This window comes from Schistocerca gregaria, chromosome 7 (genome assembly GCF_023897955.1).
Source record: "Schistocerca gregaria isolate iqSchGreg1 chromosome 7, iqSchGreg1.2, whole genome shotgun sequence".
NCBI classification, from domain to species: domain Eukaryota; kingdom Metazoa; phylum Arthropoda; class Insecta; order Orthoptera; family Acrididae; genus Schistocerca; species Schistocerca gregaria.
Window position 1 is genome coordinate 125,514,999 of NC_064926.1, and position 25,328 is coordinate 125,540,326.

Here is a 25,328-nt window from a genome sequence, read left to right on the forward strand (position 1 = left end):
CAGCATTAATAAACTAATTATACAACAACAGGCTACACAAATGAAGAAAATGGTCCGTATTATTACGAAAGAAGGAATATCCTAAAAGAATGTTATGATTAGATATATTTAATTTGTTGAAATGTGCTGCTGATAAAGGCAGATCTACTTTCATGACAATGTTTTTCGAACTCCATCTCACAAGGCACACATGGCTAGCTTGTGCATTCCTGTCGCGCGCATTATCCTTCGCTGCTGACGATACACTGACCATTGTGTTGTGCGACAGATCAATTGTTTATTTTTCTCAATAACAACTATTTTATTCGCGATCACGTATTGTCAGTTTGGCAAGTCCTAGGTGAGTAAACAGTATCTGGCATATGCCTATCATTCGGCCTGAAGGAACGCTCGTCATGATTTTAATAGTGCTCAGATCAAGAGAAGGAATAAAATCCTTTGGTAAGTTTCCATTCCAGTCGCTCAGTGTTAAAAATACGATGGGTTACGGGGTTTCAACCAAAATTCCAACAGAATTGCCAATCTGTTTTTGTTTGAGTCTTTAGCCTTTTCTCATTCGAAGAAGCATCACCATTTATGAGTAAAGGCCACATTTCTCTTGGTGACTGGTTTAATTGTACTTCCTTTATCACAATGTAATTTGCGAAACTCATCTCACAGCAGCTATTGAGACAAAATTCCGAAACGGAGGGCCTCATTAAACAAGTAATTGGCAATCACAGAGCTCAATAGCTTACGAAATACCTCATAGTATCGGTTTACAGTAACATAAAAGAAGAAATTTCATGTTTATTTTCATACAAGGAAGCTCTTTTTTCGCTAGTTGTCGATAACTCTTAAAAAATTACAGTACTGGAGTGAAATAAATAAAAAATGAAGTATAAATAGTGATATATCGCCATAGATAAGAAAATTCCGTGTGTTTAATAATTGGCAAAACACTCTCCTCCTTGTGTGCTATCTTTCGCCAAACTTTCGTTTCGATGTCTCTAGCGGTTTAGGAGATACGAGAGATGTTGCCAGTATTTCATTCTCGCGGGCGTGAGATCGGAAGTGAGCGCGCAACATGGGATCCATTTTCTCGAGATCGGAGGCAGATAGAGATCTCCCCCCCCCCCCCCCTCCCCCCCGAAGTGTTAGCTATATTTCATACGCAGCAACATATGGTGTAATACGCACCAAACGCAAAATCATAGCGACCCCTAATTTTTGTAGCAATCTTTTTGAGTTTTGCGTAGTGTCTTACTAAAATGTGTACATCACAATAAGAATGGTCATTAGCGAGGTGATGGGCACGAAGCTGACATATAACGCTACAAGTCAGGCAAAAGTCACATGTTTTCAGAGAATAGTTACAGTAAAATCGTTTGAGAAAGTTAAGAGGTTACGCTCGCTTCGGTTCAGTGAACGCAGAGCTTCGTCAGTAGGCGCGTGCGAATATGGTGTACGCGTCGCGCAATATGCGCTGCACCCGCGCGACCTGTGCGGCACGTGCGTGTCGCGCTGTAGTGTCACGTCACACGTGCTATACGCTTCTCAATTTGCGCCTAGCCGTAGACTTCGCTCTATTGCCGCCCATAACGACGGTAGGCCGTGCGGAGACACAGATCGTCCACTGCTTCAAGGTCGCACATTGCATCCAGCTTTCTCAGCCATCGCAACAATAGCTTTTTTAGCAGTTTGTGGCGCAATAGGCCTTCGGCCTCTCCCAGAAGCAATTCACAAATCGCCAGTAAAATCGAACTTCCGTATAATGTTCATCAACCCCGGTGCGGAAAAGGACGTCGATACTCTCGAAGAGCGGCAGAATTATAGCCGTCGTTTTGATAAAACAGCTTTACAGGTAAAGCCTTGGTCACCTTGTTCAGACCCATGTTAACTGTGTGTAACTGTAATGCACACTGATACTCGCATTTGAACCATGCACTGCCGTACAGGTACAGGTACTTAACGACGACAGATGACATTAACAATACTAACAACGCAAATCCTGCATCAAAAGTCTGAATATCACTCCAATAAATTTCCCGAGCACGGGGTCCCGGGTTACATTCCCGGCGGGGTCAGGGATTTTCACCTGCGTCGAGATGACTGGATGTTTGTGTTGTCCTTATCATTTCATGATGATTCATGAAAAGTGGAGAGACTGGACTGAGCAAAGGTTGGGAATTTATATGGGAGTTGATAACCGCCCACTTGAGCGCCCCACAAACTAAACATCATCATCATCATCATCCAAAAAAGTTCTGTACCTATACGGTAAATAGTTTTCCGTCTATACTAGCTGAGGTAGCAAAAGTTTAATTACAATCATCTGTAACCTGGACTCACGGCTACATTAGCAACTGTTAGGCTAGGCGATTCTTATATACCAGTACATTGATGTATAAGTCAGCTGCATCTGGACCCTAGCATGCATCTGGACGCTAGCAGACCATCCAAACCTATTATGTTTCAATCGTCGGAGTATTCATGCATTTCAGCTCTCACTTTATATGCCAGTACATCGAAGTATGTATCAGCTGCATTTGGACGCTAGCAGACCATCCAAACCTATTATGTTTCAATCGTCGGAGTATTCATGCAGCTCAGCTCTCACTATTTTCTCTGTGAATTCTTTTCCTTTGTTCAGTTCTCTTTGTCCCTAGTCTGGTGGTGACTCCATTCTCTGGCACTATTTCCCATTTGCTATTTTTCCTGTATGAGTTTCTGTTTAATAGGTCTAATGGAATTGAATGAGCCATTTCTAAATTCTTTTTGACCAGATGGATCCAAGTTGTGTGTGCGTGTGCACGTGCGCGCGCGAGCCTGTGTGTGTGTGTGTGTGTGTGTGTGTGTGTGTGTGTGTGTGTGTGTGTGTGTGTGTGTGTTTGTCTATGTGTGTCTGTATACAGATCTGCCTAAGCATGTACGTATGTACATATGCAGCTGGTATTGAAAATTTATGGCCAAACGTGTAGGAAACAATCCTCACACATAGAGGATATGTCATATGGACATGGGTTTGGAAACATTTTGTTTCCATGTTAGATCTCAGTTTTTACTTCTCTTCATAATCACATTGATCATGGGAAAGCGCAAGAAAAGAATGTATCAGTATGGTATGAAACGCTACCTAAATGAAATGTTCAAAATACATAAACAAGAGCTTTCAGATCGCCCCCCTCATCAGCGACAAATAATAGTCTAGTGGGTTTAAGTCCGGAGGGCGTGAACGCCAACGAGTTGGTCTCCCTCTAACCTATCCATCTACCATGTATTCTGTTATTTAGGAGCCTACGAACATACAAACATTAACTCCGAAATGAGGAGGAGCTCCATAGTTCGTGCAGTACATGTTCCGACGCACTTGTAAACGCTCATGTTCTATATGAATAGGTAGGGTAGTCTCTAAGAAAGCATAAGTTCCTCCAATGAGCCTGGGTGGAGGCACATGAGTCCCTAACAGATAGTCACCGACAGTGGCAGCTCAAACGCTGATAGGAAATTGTGCAGTCACGTCAGCAGCAAAGATTTTCTGATGGTTCTCGAAAAAATTGGTTCAATTGGTTCAAATGGTTCTGAGCACTATGGGACTCAACATCTTAGGTCATAAGTCCCCTAGAACTTAGAACTACTTAAACCTAACTAACCTAAGGACATCACACACACCCATGCCCGAGGCAGGATTCCAACCTGCGACCGTAGCAGCCCCGTGGTTCACGACTGCAGCGCCAGAACCGCACGGCCGATGGTTCTCGACAGCCCATGCCTACTGGTAGGGAAAATTAAGAATGTGATCACACGTTGAAACGAGGCGTTATCCGGGAACAGCACATTTGCACTAAAGTGAGGGTTGAAACATTGTTGAGGTACATAGAGGTGCACCCGTGCATGAAAATAAGCAGCTGATAGTGCGTGCACATGCTGTACATGGTACAGGTACAGCAAGTTCTCTTGCACCGCTCTCCATATACTCACTTGGTCAACGTTACTTGTTGCAGCTGATTGTCTTACACTGACGCTAGGTTGGTCATCAGCTGCATGAAGTAGTTCTTCGAGGCCTCCTCCAGCCCCTCTCCCAGTATGAACATTTAGCGGAAGACCATTACCATCTATTAATCCGTACAGCAAATGGGCATCAGCGAAATCCACATCAGAGTACAATTTCACTTCACTGTGCTGGAAACTAAGTCCGCGACGGACACTGAATAGTTGATTCTAAGAGCTTGCACATTCCGTGATGAACACTAAAGAGCTGATGCTACATATTTGATGTTAATAGACAATGAGGTTAGTTGCATTTCAACACAAGTAATGTCAATATTACCTTCGTTTCACTGAAGCAACAAACGTTGGTGGTGAAGTTACGAATGACAACTGACTGTACATTCCAAACAAACGTAACCAAGGGGGTATTTTGATCATTTCATATAAGACAATGGTTTATGTGACGCTGGTGCGTGATGGTTCTGTCTTCCTGATGATTATATTCTAACATGGAAAGGAAGCCCATGTCTGTATAACACATTTTATTCCCCCCACCTCTCTCTCTCTCTCTCTCTCTCTCTCTCTCTCTCTCTCTCTCTCTCTCTCTCTCTCTCTCTCTCTCTCTCTCTCTCTCTCTGTGTGTGTGTGTGTGTGTGTGTGTGTGTGTGTGTGTGTGTGTGTGTGTACACGTACATATTTAAGTATATGTATACACGTATCCATGTCATATATTTACGCGTAAATATATATCTCTGTAAAAATGTATGTATCCAGACTGAAGAAACATGTTGCACTTGGAGGTAGGCAGGCAATTCGTCATCCAGGTTCAAGACAAAAGCTTACCTAGCAAAACCAGATCGGATGGATTTTCAAAAATGTATGAAAACGAGGTACTGGCAACACTGTCACATAGTGTAGCGCATCAGAATGTACACCGGCACTACCTTCCCAGCTGTCGTAGCTCACTGAGTAGACTTCTGGAACATCAAACTCTTAGCCACCCACTATATATATATATATCCGTCCCGAGCAAATGCAAAGAACAAAATGAAATTTTAAAAAAAATACTCGTCAACTGTTTGGAGAACATCTGACTGTTGCAATGACATTCACACTTTCGACACGTTTCGAAGTCTTTGACGACAGTACAAGAAAACACGACACGAGGATGAAGTGTATTCCCTACTGGTAATTAAACACTAAAATAAACTTACACATTACTTTTCAAAAAATTTACAGAATTGAATTATAAGCTACAACTCGCCAATAGCCTATGAAAGCATGTTGCCATTGCGAAAAGATTACACAAATAGCGCGCTTGCTGGTCACAGGGACGTAACAATGACGTTGCAATGTACCCTGTTTTGGTTTGATAGAGCGCAAAGTGTTTTCTCAAGATGGAGGTAGAATAACCAAGGGTACAACCACTTTGTTTGTCATCGACGTACTTCGTATGTTCTTCGTCTGAAGGGTGGACTACAGCATCGAACTTTTTCCAGACATCATACTTCCTGTTATAGGACACATTTGCATTCGCATACAATGAAACACTTTATTTTCGTCTTACAACCTCCATAGCCTCACGAAACACAGCCTCATCAGAGCCTATCTGATCCCGACAGTCGCTTACTTTTCTGTCAGTGCGTTAGAGCTACTTTACAACAGTAAGATCGTGCATTCAATTTCCACATTAAATGACGCCTTGCTTACACTCCTACAGGCTTCAGTAACGCAGAAACAGTCGATGAGCAGAAACCTATCACAGCTCCAATATTCTCAAACTCTTCATACACGTAGAACTGCTGCGGGAAAGAAGGAAGTCATTATAGCACTCACATAACAGCGATGCCTTGATTTCTAAGGTATGCAACGCTCAAAATTAGTCTCTTACTCGGCCAGTTTCTGATCTCTATCCGCCATGCATTTTACAGTAGTTTGCACTATATTTGTCATAAATGTATAAATTGTTTTGTGACTATTTTGTAATAGTATAACAACACCGCTTTGGAAAGCATTACTGTGTCACCCACAATGGCTCAGATGCTTCAACTTTTCCATTCCTGCTGTCAAATTAGCTAAACAGTTTCAGTCTGCAGATACTGCATCACCTCCCCCTCCTCCTCCGCATCAGTGGCTGAGTTCTGTGGCCTGTGTTGCAGAACTGAGGATGACGTCTGGCAGCCGGACCCTGCCAGCGAGGGCGTGGGGGATTCCCACGCGCTTGCTAGCTACCGCATTCTGGGCCGCAATGTTGGCAGCAGTGGGACGCTGCGCCGGTACCGCCCTGCTCCAGCAGTTGGACAAAGGTAAGTCACTCACTGCGTTACCTACACTGCAGTTTGCCCTTGTTGCAACGAGCTTCAAACTAAAATCCGGGTAGTTACTAGCTGGATGGATTATATCGTATATGTGAAGATATCAGGTGTTTTCAATTATATATTGTTTCATTTCCCTTAATCCTGTTCATCTCTTTTCCCTGTTCGTTGTTTTTAGGTTCCTACCCTGTTTTGTGTTACTCAAAATACCCCTGGATCTACTAATTACGATATTACTTTTTATACTTTCTGAATGTATGTCCTCCACCGTTAGTAGAGTGTATGGTGAAATGGTACCTACATGTGTTTTAATATATTTGTGGGTTCATGCATACATAACACAGTGCTGAAACTGTCATACAAACAGAAGAATCGATACAGATTTAACGTTGTCCCTATGTACCCCACTGTAATTCATAAATATTCAATAACCTCACATTGGGATACGTTGTTACACAGAGCAAATACGTATACCATAATGAATTTGAGTGTATTTCACAATGAGAGGAACAATCAGGGGATCCAGTAAATAAACTTCAGACTTCATCAAGAACAAAAAGTAACTAATTGACTGAAGAAACAGTAGAATAAGATTTACTGTAGAACACGGTACATGTTAGTGTCTTACAGAACAGTCAAACAAAATGTATGTTAGCAGAAACCAAAGTGCCGGCCGTGGTGGTCTAGCGGTTCTAGGCGCGCAGTCCGGAACCGCGCGACTGCTACGGTCGCAGGTTCGAATCCTGCCTCGGGCAAGGATGTGTGTGATGTCCTTAGGTTAGTTAGGTTTAAGTAGTTCTAAGTTCTAGGGGACTGATGACCAGAGTAGTTAAGTCCCATAGTGCTCAGAGCCATTTGAACCATTGTTTTAGAAACCAAAGTAATTTCCGTTGCAGTAATTTCTGAGTTACATGTTTCATTTGATACAAGCTTTTCCGTACCATTGAAAATCGTGATTTCTCTTGTTCGAAAGCAACATAATAGTTGTAGACACAAAAATATATCTGTAAATTTAGGATTTCATTTCCTGTAAATAGATAACACCGTGTGTACTTTTGTATGCAAAATACTTGAAACTTAACATTCCACGAATCTACACTATACAGAACAACGGTCCTCAATAGTGTGCTATAACGGTAAAGCATAGACACATCAAAGTATTCCTACGTCTACGTCACACAACGTTATAACAACTAGAAAAATCCGCTTTGGCGTTGCTTTGCTTATCCGAGGGACTCCTAATCCATACATATAATAAAGAGGATGTATATATGTGTATATGTATGTACATATGTATGTATGTAAAGTCCACATTTCTTCCCAAAACATTGGATCGATTTCACCCAGACTTGGCACACTTATCACATACTGTCTGAAAACAATAACTGTAAGGGGGAGGGGTGGGGAGGTTAACGGAAAAATGAAGTAGCTGACAATGCACAGATCACCCAGTTTTTGGGAATGAGAGCGCTCAGTGACATGCAACAAACCTCACGCATAACTTCAAACACTCATAGGATTTCTTCTCGCTGACAGCCACCGCAAAATCATGAAAGGAAAACAAGTTACCGCTTACTACATTTTCCGTGTCCATGAAGTAAAACTGCCGTATCAGGCAGGAAGTTTTAATTTAATACTTCTGCGCTACTGCCTCTATTCGTAACGTATTTCGCAGACACTATCCACATATACCACTGGATGTACCAGAAAAATTATATCGTTGTACGATACATAGTTCAGAGACATGAAGTGATAAACAATGAACTGTGTGAACGAAAACTCAGGGCGAAATTAGTTAGAGCTACAAATGAAAAATGTGGAGTAAAAGACATTAAATATATGTGACAAGGGCGTAGCGAACAAAACCGTGGTAAAATGCTACTCCTAAACCCGTCGATGGATTGCAACAAAACTTGGTACACATACAGAGGCAAAGGTCCCGAGTTCGAGTATGGGTCGGGCACACAGTTTTAATCTGCCAGGAAGTTTCATGTTACTTACAGTCTGTAAATATTGTAAATGCTGTGGGGATAAGAATCTGAAACCTCCTGTTGATGTGACGGTGACATGAGGAACAGAGGGAAGAGGAACTGGATAGACAGAAAGGGGAAAGAGGACATGGACGTAAGTAAGAGAGAGGAGGAGACTGGACAGAGAGCGGTTTAGGGGGAATGAACTGAGAGAGGGGGAGGCAGAGAAGACAGGATGAGTTGGGAGGAGGAGAGTGCCAAAGAGAGGGGAAGGGGATGGTCTAGTAGAAGAGTGGAATAAATACACACTGGACAACGCCAGGTACTCAGCTAGTAAAATTTGATGAGACAGCAGTGATTGCTGACGTTTCCAGTAGCTGGGATTGTGTCTGATGGAATCCATTAAATTCGGTTGGCTGATTATTTGGCTGATTATCTTACTATTAGGAACAAGAACTATCCCTTGAGCAATTCGTGGAAGCCTGCGCAAATCTGTTTTGAAACACAACATCTTTTTCATTCAGTCGGTACTTCATCAACAGTTAGTTTTTGTTTGCTTTACCACTGGTAGCGCCGCTTGCACCTACAGAACATGGCGCATGCGCAGAGCAAACTATGTTGGCCTATATAGGGGTCTTGGCCATTTACAGCCAACACATCCTTGTGATATAATAAGGTGCAGTGACGAAAAAAAATCGCAACACAAAACAAAATTAATAGAGAGTAATTAAATTACAGGACTGCATTTGTCTAGGTAACATATTTAAGTTGTAAGCATTACAAGGTCACAAGTTAATGGAAGCACGAGGTGAGCCATTGCAAATGTGAAATACTGATACATTAATGGCCGGTGTAACATCCAGAATGTTGAAAGCAAGTATGGAAACGTGCATGTATAGTTTTGTGCAGGTGCTGGATATCAGTTTGTGGAATAGAGTTCCATGCTTGTTGCACCTGCTCGGTCAGCACAGGGACTGCTAATGATGTTTGTACACTCCTGGGAATGGAAAAAAGAACACATTGACACCGGTGTGTCAGACCCACCATACTTGCTCCAGACACTGCGAGAGGGCTGTACAAGCAATGATCACACGCACGGCACAGCGGACACACCAGGAACCGCGGTGTTGGCCGTCGAATGGCGCTAGCTGCGCAGCATTTGTGCACCGCCGCCGTCAGTGTCAGCCAGTTTGCCGTGGCATACGGAGCTCCATCACACTGGTAGCATGACGCGACAGCGTGGACGTGAACCGTATGTGCAGTTGACGGACTTTGAGCGAGGGCGTATAGTGGGCATGCGGGAGGCCGGGTGGACGTACCGCCGAATTGCTCAACACGTGGGGCGTGAGGTCTCCACAGTACATCGATGTTGTCGCCAGTGGTCGGCGGAAGGTGCACGTGCCCGTCGACCTGGGACCGGACCACAGCGACGCACGGATGCACGCCAAGACCGTAGGACCCTATGCAGTACCGTAGGGAACCGCACCGCCACTTCCCAGCAAATTAGGGACACTGTTGCTTCTGGGGTATCGGCGAGGACCATTCGCAACCGTCTCCATGAAGCTGAGCTACGGTCCCGCACACCGTTAGGCCGTCTTTCGCTCACGCCCCAACATGGTGCAGCCCGCCTCCAGTGGTTTCGCGACAGGCGTGAATGGAGGGACGAATGGAGACGTGTCGTCTTCAGCGATGACAGTCGCTTCTGCCTTGGTGCCAATGATGGTCGTATGCGTTTTGGCGCCGTGCATGTGAGCGCCACAATCAGGACTGCATACGACCGAGGCACACAGGGCCAACACCCGGCATCATGGTGTGGGGAGCGATCTCCTACACTGGCCGTACACCTCTGGTAATCGTCGAGGGGACACTGAATAGTGCACGGTACATCCAAACCGTCATCGAACCTATCGTTCTACCATTCCTAGACCGGCAAGGGAACTTGCTGTTCCAACAGGACATTGCACGTCCGCATGTATCCCGTGCCACCCAACGAGCTGTAGAAGGTGTAAGTCAACTACCCTGGCCAGCAAGATCTCCAGATCTGTCCCCCATTGAGCATGTTTGGGACTGGATGAAGCGTCGTCTCACGCGGTCTGCACGTCCAGCACGAATGCTGGTCCAACTGAGGCGCCAGGTGGAAATGGAATGGCAAGTCGTTCCACAGGTCTACATCCAGCATCTCTACGATCGTCTCCATGGGAGAATAGCAGCCTGCATTGCTGCGAAAGGTGGATATACACTGTACTAGTGCCGACATTGTGCATGCTCTGTTGCCTGTGTCTATGTGCCTGTGGTTCTGTCAGTGTGATCATGTGATGTATCTGACCCCAGGAATGTGTCAATAAAGTTTCCCCTTCCTGGGGCAATGAATTCACGGTGTTCGTATTTCAATTTCCAGGAGTGTAGATGTTGTTGCAGTTGTTGTCCGATGATGTCTCATACGTGCTCGATGGAAGAGAGATCTGTTGCTGAGCATGCAAAGGCAACATGCTGAAACTGTGTAGATCATGTTGGGTTACAACAGCGGTATGTGGGCAAGCGCTATCCTTTTGGAAAACACACCCTGGAACTCTGTCCATGAATGGCAGCACAACAGGTCGAATCACCAAATTGACGTACCAATCAGCAGCCAGGGTGCGTGAGATAGCCACCAGAGCGCTCCAGAAATCGCATTTCTGACCATAACTCCCGATGTAGGTCCAATATGTCTCGTACGCAGACAGGTTGATTGCAGGCCCTCAAGTGGCCTCCTCCTAACCAACACACGGCCATCACTGTCGGCGAGACAGAACCAGCTTTCATCATAAAACACGACAGACCTCAACCCTGCACTCCATTGAGCTCCCGCCAGACAGCACTGAAGTCGCAACTAGCGGTGGCTTGGGGACAGTGGGATGCACGCTACAGGGCTTCTGACTCCGAGCTGTCATTGAAGTAAGCAATTTGTAACAGTTCGTTCTGCCACTGTGGTGCCAGTTGCTACTCAAATTGCTATATTTAAGTGATTAGTATTACAAGACCACAAGTTAATGTAAGCTCCAGGTACATCATTGCAAATGTGAAATACTGGTACATTAATGGCCGGTGAAACATACAGAATGTTGAGTGCAGTCGGCCGCGGTGGCCGAGCGATATAGGCGCTTCAGTCCGGAAGCGCACGACTGCTACGGTCGCAGCTTCGAATCCTGCCTCGGGCATGGATATGCGTGATGCCCTTAGGTTAGTTAGGTTTAAGTAGTTCAAAGTTCTAAGGGACTGACGACGTCAGATCTTAAGTCCCATAGTGCTCAGAGCCATTTGAACCATTTGTTGAGCGCAAGTATGCAAACTTGCACGTATAGTGTTGTATAGACATTACGATGCACACGGCACATATGTCAGACACGGCAGGCCTTCCCTCTCGGTAGTGTCACGTGGCCGTCTGCAGCCCTCTCTTGTTGTGACGCTACACTCTCGTAGACACTGCCACCTGTAGACATCTGCAGTGGCTACATTCCTGTCAAGTCTTTCTGCAGTATCTCAGAAGAAATATTCAGCTTCTCATAGCTCTACTACAACGACCCCGTTCAAACTCAGTCACCTTATCCGCTTTCTTCACAAACATAAACTTCCCCGTCCAGTCTCATAGGTATCCAGCACTCGCTACCATCACAGCTTGCATTTACAGCAAACTTGATTATGCTCTTTAAGGATGTGCACAGATGACGCGGTTGCCTATAGGAAAGTAGCAACGCCAGAAGGTAGTAACGATTTGCAGAGTGGCCTCCAGAGAACTCATGAATGGGGCAGGTTCTGGCATATGCCCTCTGAAAGTAATCAAATGTAACATACCGTGCACACGTAGGAAAAGAATCCCACTATTGTACAATTACACTATTGATGACAAACATCTGGAAACAGTATCTAGCGTAAAATATGTTGGAGTAACTATACGGGGCGACCTTAAGCCGAAGGACCGCTTAAAGGAAATAGTGGGGAAAGCAGATGGCGGACTCAGATGAATACTAAAAATCTTGAGGAAATATAACTCGTCCACGAAGGAAGTGTCTTATAAGGCACTTGTTCGACAGGTTCTTGAGTATTGTTCATCTATCTGGGATCCCCATCAGGTAGGACTGACAGAGGAGTTAGAGAAGATCAAACGAACAGTGACGCGTTTCGTCACGGGACCGTTTAGCGGGCGCGAGAGCGTTACGGAGAAGCTCAACAAAGTCCACTGGCATTTGTTACAAGAGAGGCGTTGGGCATCACGGTGAGATTTGTCAATGAATTTTCGAGGCAGCACTTCCCGGGAAAAGTCGGACTACATATTACTTCCTGCCGGCGGCGGTGGCCGTGCGGTTCTAGGCACTTCAGTCCGGAACAGCGTGACTGCTACGGTTGCAGGTTCGAATCCTGCCTTGGTCATGGATGTGTGTGATGTCCTTAGGTTAGTTAGGTTTAAGTAGTTCTAAGTTCTAGGGGACTGATGACCTCAGATGTTGAGTCCCATTGTGCTCAGAGCCATTTGAACCATTTTTTTGTATTACTTCCTCCTACATACGTCTCCCGTAATGACGACGAAGAGTAAAATGCGAGAAATTAGAACCAAAACGGAGGCTTCCCGACAATCATTCGTTCTACGCGCTGTTCGCGAGTGGAACACGTTTGGAGGACTCAGATAGTAGTACAAAAGTATTCTCCGCCACACGCCATTAGGTGGCATGCGGAGTGTGATGTAGAAGTAGATGAACTTGGAATAGGACAGCATCTTCCAGATGTAGAAACACGCCTACGAACTTTCCTTTATGTCGCATAACTCCTTCTTGGCGTTAAGACGTTTTTTTTTTTTCAGTCTGTTTATTTAGTACTAACCTCTGTGAAAAAAAGTAACATTGGATGCTCATCTCCTTACCATCCAACACAAGTCTGAAAACGCCTAAGGAACTAAAACTAGTAACTGGCCGCACCCGGAGTCTACATCCTACTACCACTACAGTTGTTGTTGTGGCCTTCAGTCCGAATACAGGTTTGATGTAGCTCTCCAAGCTGCTCTATCCTGTGTAAGCTTCTTCATGTCCCACTAACCACTGCGACCTGTATCCTTCTGAATTTCCTTGCTGTATTCATGTGTTGGTCTCCTATTACTGTTTTTACTCCCCTCGCTTCCATCAGTACTAAACTGTCGCACCCTTGATGTCTCAGAATGTGTCTTGTCAACCGATCCGTTCTTGTAGTCAGGTTTTGCGTGAATTTGTATTTACCCCGATTCCGTTCAGTACATCCTTATGAGTTATGTGATCGACACATCTAATCTTCAACATTTTTCTGTAATGCAACATTTTAAAAGCTTCTATTCTCTTCCTCTCAAAACTTTATCGTCCGCTTTCACTTCCATATTGACTGCATTTCATAGAAATACTTTTAGAAAAGACTTCCTAACAGTTAAATCTATATTCGATGTTAACAAATTCCTGTTCTTGATAAACGCTGTACATGCCATTGCCAGTCTACATTTTTTATTCTCTGTAATTCGGCCATTATCAGTTATTTTGCTGCCGAGCTAGCAAACCTCATCTGCTACCTTAAGTGTCTCGTTTCTTAATCTAGTTTTCTCAGCATCACCTGATTTGATTCGGTTCCACCTCATTATCGTTAGTTTGATTCTGTTGATCCACCAGTACCCTGATTTGTGAATGCCTCGTCTGACCCATACTACATTATGCCTACATTGTCTGGGTCTCCGACTTCCTTAAATTCTACAAATCACTTGAAATCCTAGAAAGACATGATCTCTCCCAGAAATTCCATTTACGCCTACCTTCCCCAGTTAGCTTCTTTTAACAGCTCATAGACTTGTAACATTTACCTTTCATCTTATAGCTCTGAGCACTATGGGACTTAACTTCTGAGGTCATTAGTCCCATAGAACTTAGATCTAGTTAAACCTAACTAACCTAAGGACATCACACACATCCATGCCCGTGGCAGGATTCGAACCTGCGACCGTAGCGGTCTCACGGTTCCAGACTGCAGCGCCTTGAACCGCACGACCACTTCGGCCGGCCTTTCATCTTAGAACACCTGCGGATCCAATACACCAACTGCAGAATCCAGTCCCAGCGCCCATTACCGCATATAGTAATCACTAATACAGGAACACGCCGCGCCACTCCATCCATATCCGACCTACCGTACACCTAACGCCTTATCCATACTATCACGCCACAAAGTCTAGCAGCACCCACTATCCAACGATGAAATCCATCCCCAGACATAACCTCCATTCCAACCCAGTCACAACGCTCCATCTCACATCGTCCTTCTGTTTTCCTCCCTCCGTCTCAATGATCTTTCGTTGCTATTTTTGGTTACACATTCCTTACAGTCATACTCATCATTCGACCTAGATCGTGAACTTGTTCATGCAATACCAGCATCACAATCGTTTCATATCAGCATAAAAATTATTGAAGGTGATTGTATTTTAACTAATATACTATAAGTTTGAAAAGTCATAAAAATTGTCCACGAGCATCTTTCTTAAGACGTCGTCTATTGTCCTTTGTATTTTTCGTCTTTCACATATCTTTCACACACGTAAAACATTGGCTAGCCGGCGGGGGTGGCCGAGCGGTTCTAGGCGTTATAGTCTGGAACCGCGCGACCACTACGGTCGCAGGTTCGAATCCTGCCTCGGACATGGATGTGTGTGATGTCCTTAGGTTAGTTAGGTTTAAGTAGTTCTAAGTTCTAGGGGACTGATGACCTCAGAAGTTAAGTCCCATAGTACTCAGAGCCATTTCAACCATTTGAAACATTGGCTGAAGAGCAGTGTAATACGCTACGTGCCTGTCTCTTCTTTGGGAACTGGAACATCAGTAAGGAAAAAGAAAAAAGAAACCTGGCATGAGTACGTCGAGACTCGGCAACAGCAGCGTCTCGCGTGAAGATGACAACCTGTTGGGCCGTTAGATATTGTGTGAATTTGACTTTGACGATTCGCCTTCATACTAAAGAAGAGTAACACATTTTATGATTGGCAGAGTAATATGTATGTAAGGTATCTGAGGGGCCAGTGAAGATGGCTACCAACTGGAGGAGTTGAATTCGATTCCCATTACTGTCGAGATTTTTCCTTGGTGGCACTACTGGGTTGGACTTCACTCAGCCTCGGGACGCCAATTGAGGAGCTCCCTATTGAAAGATATCGCTCTAAGATCTAAAAAGTCCACTCCGATCTGATGAGCGGTGTGATGACATCATGCCCCTGCATACCGCATCCGCGCAAAGCGACATGTTGGGGGATAACACTGTGGCTGCTCGACGTGGCGTAGACCTCAGTACGTGATGGCGGAGTTTCGGCGGAGTATGTAGAACAAATTACGATGTTGCTCTCACTGACTGTCTCCTCAAGAATGTTCATGTGCACACAAAGGAAAAATTATATTGTAGCAGCTGAAATATGTGTTGTATTTGCATCAATGTATCTCATGGTAAAGTGATTAGTTTCAGTGCATTATCAACGAAGGTTCATTTTTTAGCTAACTACGTCTGTTTGGTCGACTCTTTCCCGCACTTTATTTTCTTGTTTTTACTTTAGCTTCCTTACAACCAACACAGACCAGCTGAATGCCTGAAAGAAAGACAGAAAAATCTCTGAGCCAGTCGTGTAGAGACCTTGGCTCGGGAAAGCCTGCCGCCGTAAACAAAGCTCAGTCTCTCGATACAATGCCGGTGGCGGGACTCCTGAACGCCTCCACAGCCACAGCCGCCGCCGTGGCAGTGACACAGACGTAGACGCCACAGGTGCCGGGGGGCTGGGGGCGGCACGGCGTCATTTGTCCCAGGGCAGAGCGGAGCCTGGGGCCGGCGGTTAGCTGGCATTCTTACCGGAGCAGCAGGCCGCTGTGGCCCGCAGCCACGATGTCTCTATTAGCGGACTCCATTCCACGCTGTGCCCTATCCTACACCCTGCCACTAAGCTGCGAGCGTGCTTTTGTGTTATAAGAGCGGAGGTTTGTGAGAACAAAGGAACACCGAGGCGTATCTCAGAGAATTAATAAATGTCTCCTTCCCACCCAGGCATTTGACTTTTACATCCAGGCTGTGAAAAATAACTTTAAAATAATACACACTCATGAGCCTGAACGCTATCACTACCTGCTTTATACACTACTGGCCATTAAAATTGCTACACCAAGAAGAAATGCAGATGATAAACGGGTATTCATTGGACAAATATATTATGCCAGAACTGAAATGTGATTACATTTTCACGCAATTTGGCTGCATAGATTCTGAGATATCGGTACCCAGAACAACCACCTCTGGCAGTAACAACGGCCTTGATACGCCTGGGCATTCAGTCGAACAGAGCTTGGATGTCGTGTACAGGTACACCTGCCGATGCAGCTTCAACACGATACCACAGTTCAAAGAGCAGTGACTGGTGTATTGAGAAGAGCCAGTTGCTCGGCCACCATTGACCAGACGATTTCAATTGGTGAGAGATCTGGACAGTGAGCTGGCCAGGGCAGCAGTCGAACATTTTCTGTATCCATAAAGACCTGTACAGGACCTGCAACATGCGGTCGTGCATTATCCTGCTGAAATGTAAGGTTTCGCAGGGATCGAATAAAGGATGGAGCCACGGGTCGTAACACATCTGAAATGTAACGTCCACTGTTCAAAGTGCCGTCAATGTGAACAAGAGGTGACCGAGACGTGTAACAAATGGCACCCCATACCATCACGCCGGGTGATACGCCAGTATGGCGATGACGAATACACTCTTCGAATGTGCGTCCACGGCGATGTCGCCAGACACTGATGCGACCATCATGATGTTGTAAACAGAACCTGGATTCATCCGAAAAAATGACGTTTTGCCATTTGTGCACCCAGATTCGTTGTTGAGTACACCATCGCAGGCGCTCCTGTCTGTGATGCACCGTCAAGGGTAACTGCAGCCATGGTCTCCGAGCTGATAGTCCATGCTGCTGCAAACGTCGCCGAACTGTTCGTGCAGATGGTTGTTGTCTTGCAAACGTCCCCATCTGTTGACTCAGGGATCGAGACGCTGCTGCACGATCCGTTACAGCCATGCGGATAAGATGCCTGACTGCTAGTGATACGAGGCCGTTGGGATCCAGCACGGCGGTCCGTATTACCATACTGAACCGACCGATTGCATATTCTGCTAACAGTCACTGGATCTCGACCAACGGGAGCAGCAATGTCGCGATACGATAAACCACAATCGCGATAGGCTACAATCCGACCTTTACTAAAGTCGGAAACGTGATGGTACGCATTTCTCCTCCTTACTCGAGGCATCACAACAACGTTTCACCAGACAACACCGGTCAACTGGTGTTTGTGTATGAGAAATCGGTTGGAAGCTTTCCTCATGTCAGCACGTTGTAGGTGTCGCCACTGGCGCCAGCCTTGTGTGAATGCTCTGAAAAGCTAATCATTTGCATATCACAGCATCTTCTTCCTGTCGGTTAAATTTCGCGTCTGTAGCACGTTATCTCCGTGGTGTAGAAATTTTAATGGCAAGTAGTGTTGTATGTGCTACCACCTTTTGAACGTTCCAAGGCAGCTATTCTGCCTTTTATGGATTTGAAATGTTCTTTGTATATTTCGAGTGGTGTGTGGCATCAGACGTCTAAATTAAAAATTAGATTAAATTTCGGGCCAGTGGTTTGCGAGTGTGGAGATAGCATCTGACAGTGTCCCAGATATTTTCCATTGGTTCACATCAAGCCAAGACACCAATATGAGTTTTCTTTCGTGCTCCTCAATCCACTGTAGAGCCATTATAGGCCAACGCTATAGACGGGTGTCCTGCATCGTAGTTGGGGAACTCATCAAGCTTGAAGGAAAGCAGATAGTCTGGTATAATATTCACGCAGTCCACAGACGACAAGGTGCCTATGATTATTGCTACAGGTCTCGTGAAGGTCAGATGGATGTCTCCTATAGCATAATACTGCACACATCGGCCGGTGTCCATCGCGCGGTGCATACTCCAAGCAGCCGTTCGGTTGTGTGAAGGCGTATCTAGACACTGAGCTTGTCTACCTAGAATCCTGATTCATCCGACCAGACGACACGTTTCCATTGACCCACTGTCCATTCTCGAAAATCGCTTGACCACTGCAGCCATAACTGACAACGTCGTTGAATCAACATGGGAACACGTAAAGGACGGATGCGCTACAGAGCGCGCAAGTGTCAGATTAGCGGGACGTCTAACACTTCGTTATCCACTCCTGGTTTCGCCGTCCTTCAACCAGTTTCTGTAGATGCTCAGTACAGAAGCGTGTTAGCTGGCAACCAGCTTCACCGTTTCCGAAATGCTCGTCCCCAGACGCCGTGTCATAACAAACTGCCCTTTCTCTGAATCGTTTATGTCAGTGCGTTTCCCCATTTTCGGCCCGTATCGTTGCTAGAGTGATTCACCATTAGTCGCTGCTGTGCTTATGTACAGTCCTTACCGTGTCAGTTGTCGACGCTACAAGCAGAATTCATTCTCGCTGTAGGTAGTGGTGATATTGCCCAAAGAATAAATTCTAGAATTTCATTTCCCGATCCACTAAAACTATCACCAAACGGATAAAAGTAACGCACGAGTTTAATGGAGCCAGTACACAGTCTGAGTCCAGACCCACGTATAGAGGATATAGCAACGGTCATCGCTAGCGTAGAGAAGCAACTGAAAGAGTTAGAAAACAAATAAGTCGTCCGGTCCGGATGGAAGTCGCACTCGATTTCATAGAGGAAATTCTGCGGTACTGGTCCCATAGCTTGCATTTATTGCCAGTTCCTCCTCCAACACGAAGTCTCGAGCGACTGGGAGAAGTGCAACTAACTCCTGTATATAAGATCAGACACTCAAGTTTACAGACCGGTATCCATAACATCGTTTGCTGCTGGTTTTTGAACATATTCTGAGATCGAACACAAAAGATTCCCTTGAGACGGAAAAGCATCTGTTCGAAAATCAGCACGGTTCCAGAAAACATCACTCATACAAGTCACAGCTTGCCTATTTCTCACTTGATACCCTACGAATAATGGATGAAGAGCAACAGGCACATTACTTGATCGTTTGACACGGTGCATCGCTGCAGGTACGAGCATAGGTTGTGAGATACACGAGTGGTTCAAAATGGTTCAAATGGCTCTGAGCACTATGGAACTTAACTTCTGAGGTCATCAGTCCCCCTAGAACTTAGAACTACTTAAACCTAATTAACCTAAAGACATCTCACACATCTATGCCCAAGGCAGGATTCGAACCTGCGACCGTAGCGGTTGCGCGGTTCCAGACAGGAGCGCCTAGAACAGCTCGGCCACTTTGGCCCGCCGATACACGTGTGGCTCGATGGCGCTTCTAGCGATAGAACATAGTACGTTGTCCGCCACGGCGAGTATTCATCAGTGATAAGATTATCGTCAGACAACCGTTGTTATACTTTATAGTTGCTGAGTACCTGGCGTTGCCTGGGTATGTATCTAGTCCAGTCTTTTACTAGTCCAGTTTCTCCTTCCCCTCTCTCAGTCCCTTCTCTCCCCCCCCCCTCCACCTCTCCCCGTACTGCTCGTCCAGTCACAGCTCTCTGTCTGTCTCCTCCTGCCCCTCTCTCCGTCCATTTCTTCCTGCCCTTCTCATTGTCCATCTACTCCACCACTGCTGTCTATATGCTCCTTCCCCTGTCTCTCCTTCTCCGGCCTCTCCTTGTCCACCTCTTCCTCACCCCCCCCCCCCCCCACTCGTTCGCCATATCCTCCTCTCTCCTCTCTCTTCTCTCTATCCATCTCCTCCTCTTACTTTCTCTGTCCATTTTTCCCTCACTTTCTGTCTGTCCATTTACGACACTCCCTCTCCCTACCCATCTATTCCTTCCCCTCCCTCTGTACATCTCCTCCTTGTTCCTACCTGTGGCTTTGAGCATGTACGAATATGTCGCCTGTTTTTCTCATGTATTTAACACATTTCACACGAATTTGTGCACATATTTCACCTGTGTCTCTAGTGAATTTCATCCTGCAGCTTTTTATTCATGCAGGTCAATGTTTATGTCTTCATATCGCTAGAACTGTCTCGTAAAATGATGTAATTTTGTTGGTACATTCAGTGGTACATGAAAATGCTATTTGCAAAATGTGTCGCGGATATACCTAGTAATAGAGAACTAAAAGAAATGAAAACGTCATGCTTCGTGCAGAGTTTAATAGTACTGAATGAAAAACGAAAATACAGAAAATTTTTGAAATTACATGTAAAATTTGTTCAAGTCTCTGTGTGCTCTCGTTCTGAAATGTACGATGAATCAAGTCTCAGTATTCACACGTGTTGAGCTACACTGCTTTTTCATCCCACCCCACCCCACCTCTATGATATGTAGGTCATTGTTACCTCCAAAGCGATTCTTTCCAGAAAGTAAGTAACATGTGTACCAAATGTGGCTGAAGTGTGTCCTGTGTTTTTGGAGGAGATATGGAACGTATATAAATGCGTAAATACACGCATACATGTAATCATACATACATATGTAATAAGACAAATAGATTTTTATAATATGCATTGACACGTAAATGATCTAACGGATAGGTTGAGCAGCTACCTGCGGCTGTTTGCTGATAACGCTTTAATGTGCGGGAAGGTGTCGTCGTTAAGTGACTGTAGGAGGATACACGGTGACTTAGAACCAATTTCTATTAGGTGTAAAGAATGACAGCTTACCCTGAATGTAGGAAAATGCAAGCTAGCCCAGCTGAGTAGGAGAAGCAATCCCATAACATTCAAATACAGCATTAGCAGTGTGTTGCTTGACTCAGTTACATCGATTAACTATATAGGCGTAAAGCTGCAAAGAGATATCAGATGGGACGAACACTTGAGGGCAGTAGTAGGGAACGCGAATGATCAACTTCGATTGACTGGAAGAATTGTAGTAAATCGTAACTCACCTGTAAAGCAGGCTGTGCAGAGCAGTAGTGCCAACACTTCTTGAGTACTGATCGAGTGTTTACTGTCTCCACCAGGTCGCCTTAAAGGAAAACACTGAAGCCATTCAGAATCGGGCCGTTAGGTTGGCTGGATAACAAATGAGTAAAAACGTAGAAAATAATGTGGAAAAATTTATTTTTATTACCACAAAAAATACATTTACATTACCGCAAAAGATAAATTTTGACTTTCTCTAAATTAAATTTTTAATTACATTGTAAGTAAGTTTTGCAACTGCACGTTTATGCTATACCATCCTGCGTACGTAACTATAGCTGCTTCTACACTATGTGATCAAAAGTATCCTGACTCCTGGGGTGAAAATGACTTATAAGTTCGTGGCACCTTCCATAGGTATGCTGGAATTTAACGTGGTGTTGGCCACACTTAGCCTTGATGATAGCTTCCGCTCTCGCAGGCATACGCTCAATCAGGTGCTGGAAGGTTTGTTGGGGAATGGCAGCCCATTCTTCACGGAGTGCTGCTCTGAGGAGAGGCATCGATGTCGGTCGGTGAGGCCTGGCATGAAGTCGGCGTTCCAAAACATCCCAGAGGTCTTCTATAGGATTCAGGTCACGTCTCTGTGCAGGCCAGCCCATTACAAGGATGTTATTGTCGTGTAACCACTTCGCCACAGGCCATGCATCATGAACAGATGCTCGATCGTGTTGAAAGATGCAGTCGCCATCCCCGAATTGCTCTTCAACAGTGGGAAGCACGAAGGTGCTTAAAACATCAATGTAGGTCTCTGCTGTGACAGTATCACGCAAACAACAAGGGGTGCAAGCCCTCTCCATGAAAAACACGACCACACCATAACACCAGCACCTCCGAATTTTTCTTTTGGTACTACTACAGACAATGACAGATGATATTCATCGGATCTCCACATTGTGTATCGTGATTAGTCATTCCACGCAACGTTTTTCCTCTGATCAGTCGTCCAGTGTTTAAGCTCCTGATACCAAGCGAGGCGTATTTTGGAATTTACCGGCATGATGTGCGTCTTATGAAGAGTCGCTCGACCATGAAATACAAGTTTTCTCATCTCCCGCCTAACTGTCATCGTACTTGCAGTGGGCCCTGATGCAGTTTGGAATTCCTGTGTGATGGTCTGGATAGATGTCTGCCTATTACACATTACGACCCTCTTAAAGCGTCGGCGGTCTCTGTCAGTCAACAGACGAGGTCGGCCTGTATGCTTTTGGTTCATATGGCTCTGAGCACTGTGCGACTTAACTTCTGAGGTCATCAGTCGCCTAGAACTTAGAAATAATTAAACCTAACTAACCTAAGGACGTCACACATATCCATGCCCGAGGCAGCATTCGAACCTGCTACCGTAGCGGTTGCTCGGCTCCAGACTGTAGCGCCTAGAACCGCACGGCCACTCGACCCGGCGGTACGCTTTTGTGCTGTACGTGTCCCTTCACGTTTCCGCTTCAGTATCACATCGGAAACAGTGGTGCTAGGGATGTTTACGAGTGTGGAAATCTCGTGTACATACATATGACACAAGTGACACGCAACCACCTAACCATGTTCGAAGACCGCGAGTTCCGCGGAGCACCCCATTCTGCTCTCTCACTATGTTTAATGACTACTAAGGTCGTTGATATACAGTACCTGGCAGTAAGTGGCACCAAAATGCACCTAAGATGAAGAACGTTGTTTTGGGGGGATATTTTTGTAGATCGCACTGGGTAGTTGTGACTCTATGGTCACTGGTGAAAGTTACTAAAGATGAGGTTAGCACCAGATAGAAGGCTGCACGTTGTGTTCGGTGGTGTTCAGAAATTTTAGATGTGTGTGAAATCTTATGGGACTTAACTGCTAAGGTCGTCAGTCCCTAAGCTTACACACTACTTAACCTAAATTATCCTGAGGACAAGCACACACCCCCATGCCCGAGGGGGGACTCGAACCTCCGCCGGGACCAGCCGCTCCAGGAGCTCTTTCATATGCGCAGTTGTAGTTGGTTGCAGTAGCGCGTTGTCATCCGTAAAAATGAAGTCACCGCCTAAAATACTTCTGAGAACACGAATATGTGGAAGGTAAACATTGTCACAATAGTGTCGACCGATGAATGTGCCACCTTCAAAGACTGTGAGAACGCACACGCAAAGTTATGCTTTCCCACTCCATAAGACCTGGACCACCATGTTCGATTACGTAACCTCATACGGCGAGAAGTGGGAACACGTAATGTACCTACGAACATTGTCGAACATGATTATTAGTGTTCCAAGTATTGTGGTGTTATAGGGATACTGGAGCATTGGATACTGCCCTTCACATCTTTGCACACGTAATACTCACCAGTCAGCCTTATTATGACACTGTACTCCATCCCCATGTGCGTATTTTCAAGGGTGCGCTGGACCCTGGCTTAATTTTGGTGGGCGGTACATCAAACTGCGCAGGCTGGAGCAGCTCGTCAAACGAGAGGATATTCGTCAAATGGACTGGCCTCCCTCTTCCCCAGCTTATATTTTTTTCAGTCACGTGTGTGATGCGTTAGGGAGACGTATTGGTGCATGTCCATATCCACCAACCATCACGCAGCAGATGTCAGCAGTGTTTCAGGGTCCCTACAACAAGAACTCCCCACTCAACTCGTCGCCAGCGTGGAAGCACGTTGAAAGGCATCCATTTCCATCCGTGACAATCACACATCCTTTTAAGAACCATGTCCTGCACTTTTAGTGTCCATGGGACGGTCAGAAATCGCGATGACTTCAATGTAATTATTGTGTTTGAACAAAAGGGTCATTTCTGTTCGTACGACTGGGATCAAAAGTATCCAGGCACTCCCAAAAACATACCGTTTTCGTATTAGGTGGATTGTGCTGCCACCAGCTGCCAGGTATTCCATATCCGCCACCTCAGTAGTCATTAGACATAGTGAGAGAGCAGAACGTGGGGCTCCGCGGAACTCACGGACTTGGAACGTGGTCAGGTGGTTGCGTGTCACTTGTGTCATACCTCTCTACGCGAGATTTCCACACTCCTAAACATTCCTAGGTCCATTGTTTCCGATGTGTTAGTGAAGTGGAAACGTGAAGGACACGTACAGCACAAAAGCGTAAAGGCGACCTCGTCTGTTGACTGTCAGAGACCGCCGACATTTGAAGAGGGTCGTAATGTGAAATAGGCAACGTCTAGCCAGACCATCATATAGGAATTCCAAACGGTATTAGGATCCACTGCAAGTACTATGGCAGTTAGGTGGGAGGTGAGAATACTTTAATTTCGTGGTCGAGCGGCTGCACATAAGCCACATTTCGGGCTGGTAAATGCCAAACGACGTCTCGCTTGGTGCAAGGAGCGTAAACATTGGACGATTAAATGGTGGAAAAATGTTGTGTTGATTGACGAATCACGGTACACAATGTGGCGATCCGATGGCAGGGTGTGGGTATGGCGAATGCCCGGTGAGCATCATCTGCCAGCGTGTGTAGTGCCAACAGTAAAATTCAGAGGCGGTGACGTTATGGTGTGGCCGTGGTTTTCATGGAGGAGGCTTGCACCTGTTGTTGTTTTGTTTGGTCCTATCACAGCAGAGGCCTACATTGATCTTTTAAGCACCTTCTTGTTTCCCACTTTTGAAGAGCAATTCAGAGATGGCGATTCCATCTCCCAACACGATCGAGCACCTGATCAAAAGAGCACAGGCTATGACGGAGTGGTTACACTACAATAACATCCCTGTAATGGACTGGCCTGCACAGAGTCCTCACCTGAATCCAACTGAACACGTTTGGGATCTTTTGGAACGCCGACGTCGTGCCAGGCCTAATCGACCGGCATCGATACCGCCCCTCAGTGCAGCACTCCGTGAAGTGCTCGCCCCCCGGTCTTCACTAAGCAGCAAGAAATACAGAATCTTAAAAGTAAAAAGAGATAAATAACGTTAAGGCAGTAATAAATAATAAAAAGAAATTGCAACATAAGCAATCAATACTGGAAATAAGAAACCACACTGTGACAAATACTCGTTCAGTATGACAAACAATTGAACACAGAACTAGGAACCTGTCCTGACAAAAAGTGAGTTAAGTTCAGTAGCCC

At 45.4% G+C, this 25,328-nt stretch overlaps 1 protein-coding gene across 1 annotated transcript in view; it reads left to right on the forward strand.

The window, feature by feature from the left end:
• Positions 1-25,328, forward strand: part of LOC126281361 (semaphorin-2A-like) — a 2,101,799-nt gene that overhangs the window by 956,826 nt on the left and 1,119,645 nt on the right. Inside the window, exon 2 of the mRNA XM_049980274.1 lies at positions 6,129-6,275. Within this exon, the coding sequence (XP_049836231.1) occupies positions 6,137-6,275 (139 nt within the window). The 5' untranslated portion in view covers positions 6,129-6,136. The remainder of the gene's footprint in view (positions 1-6,128; positions 6,276-25,328) is intronic.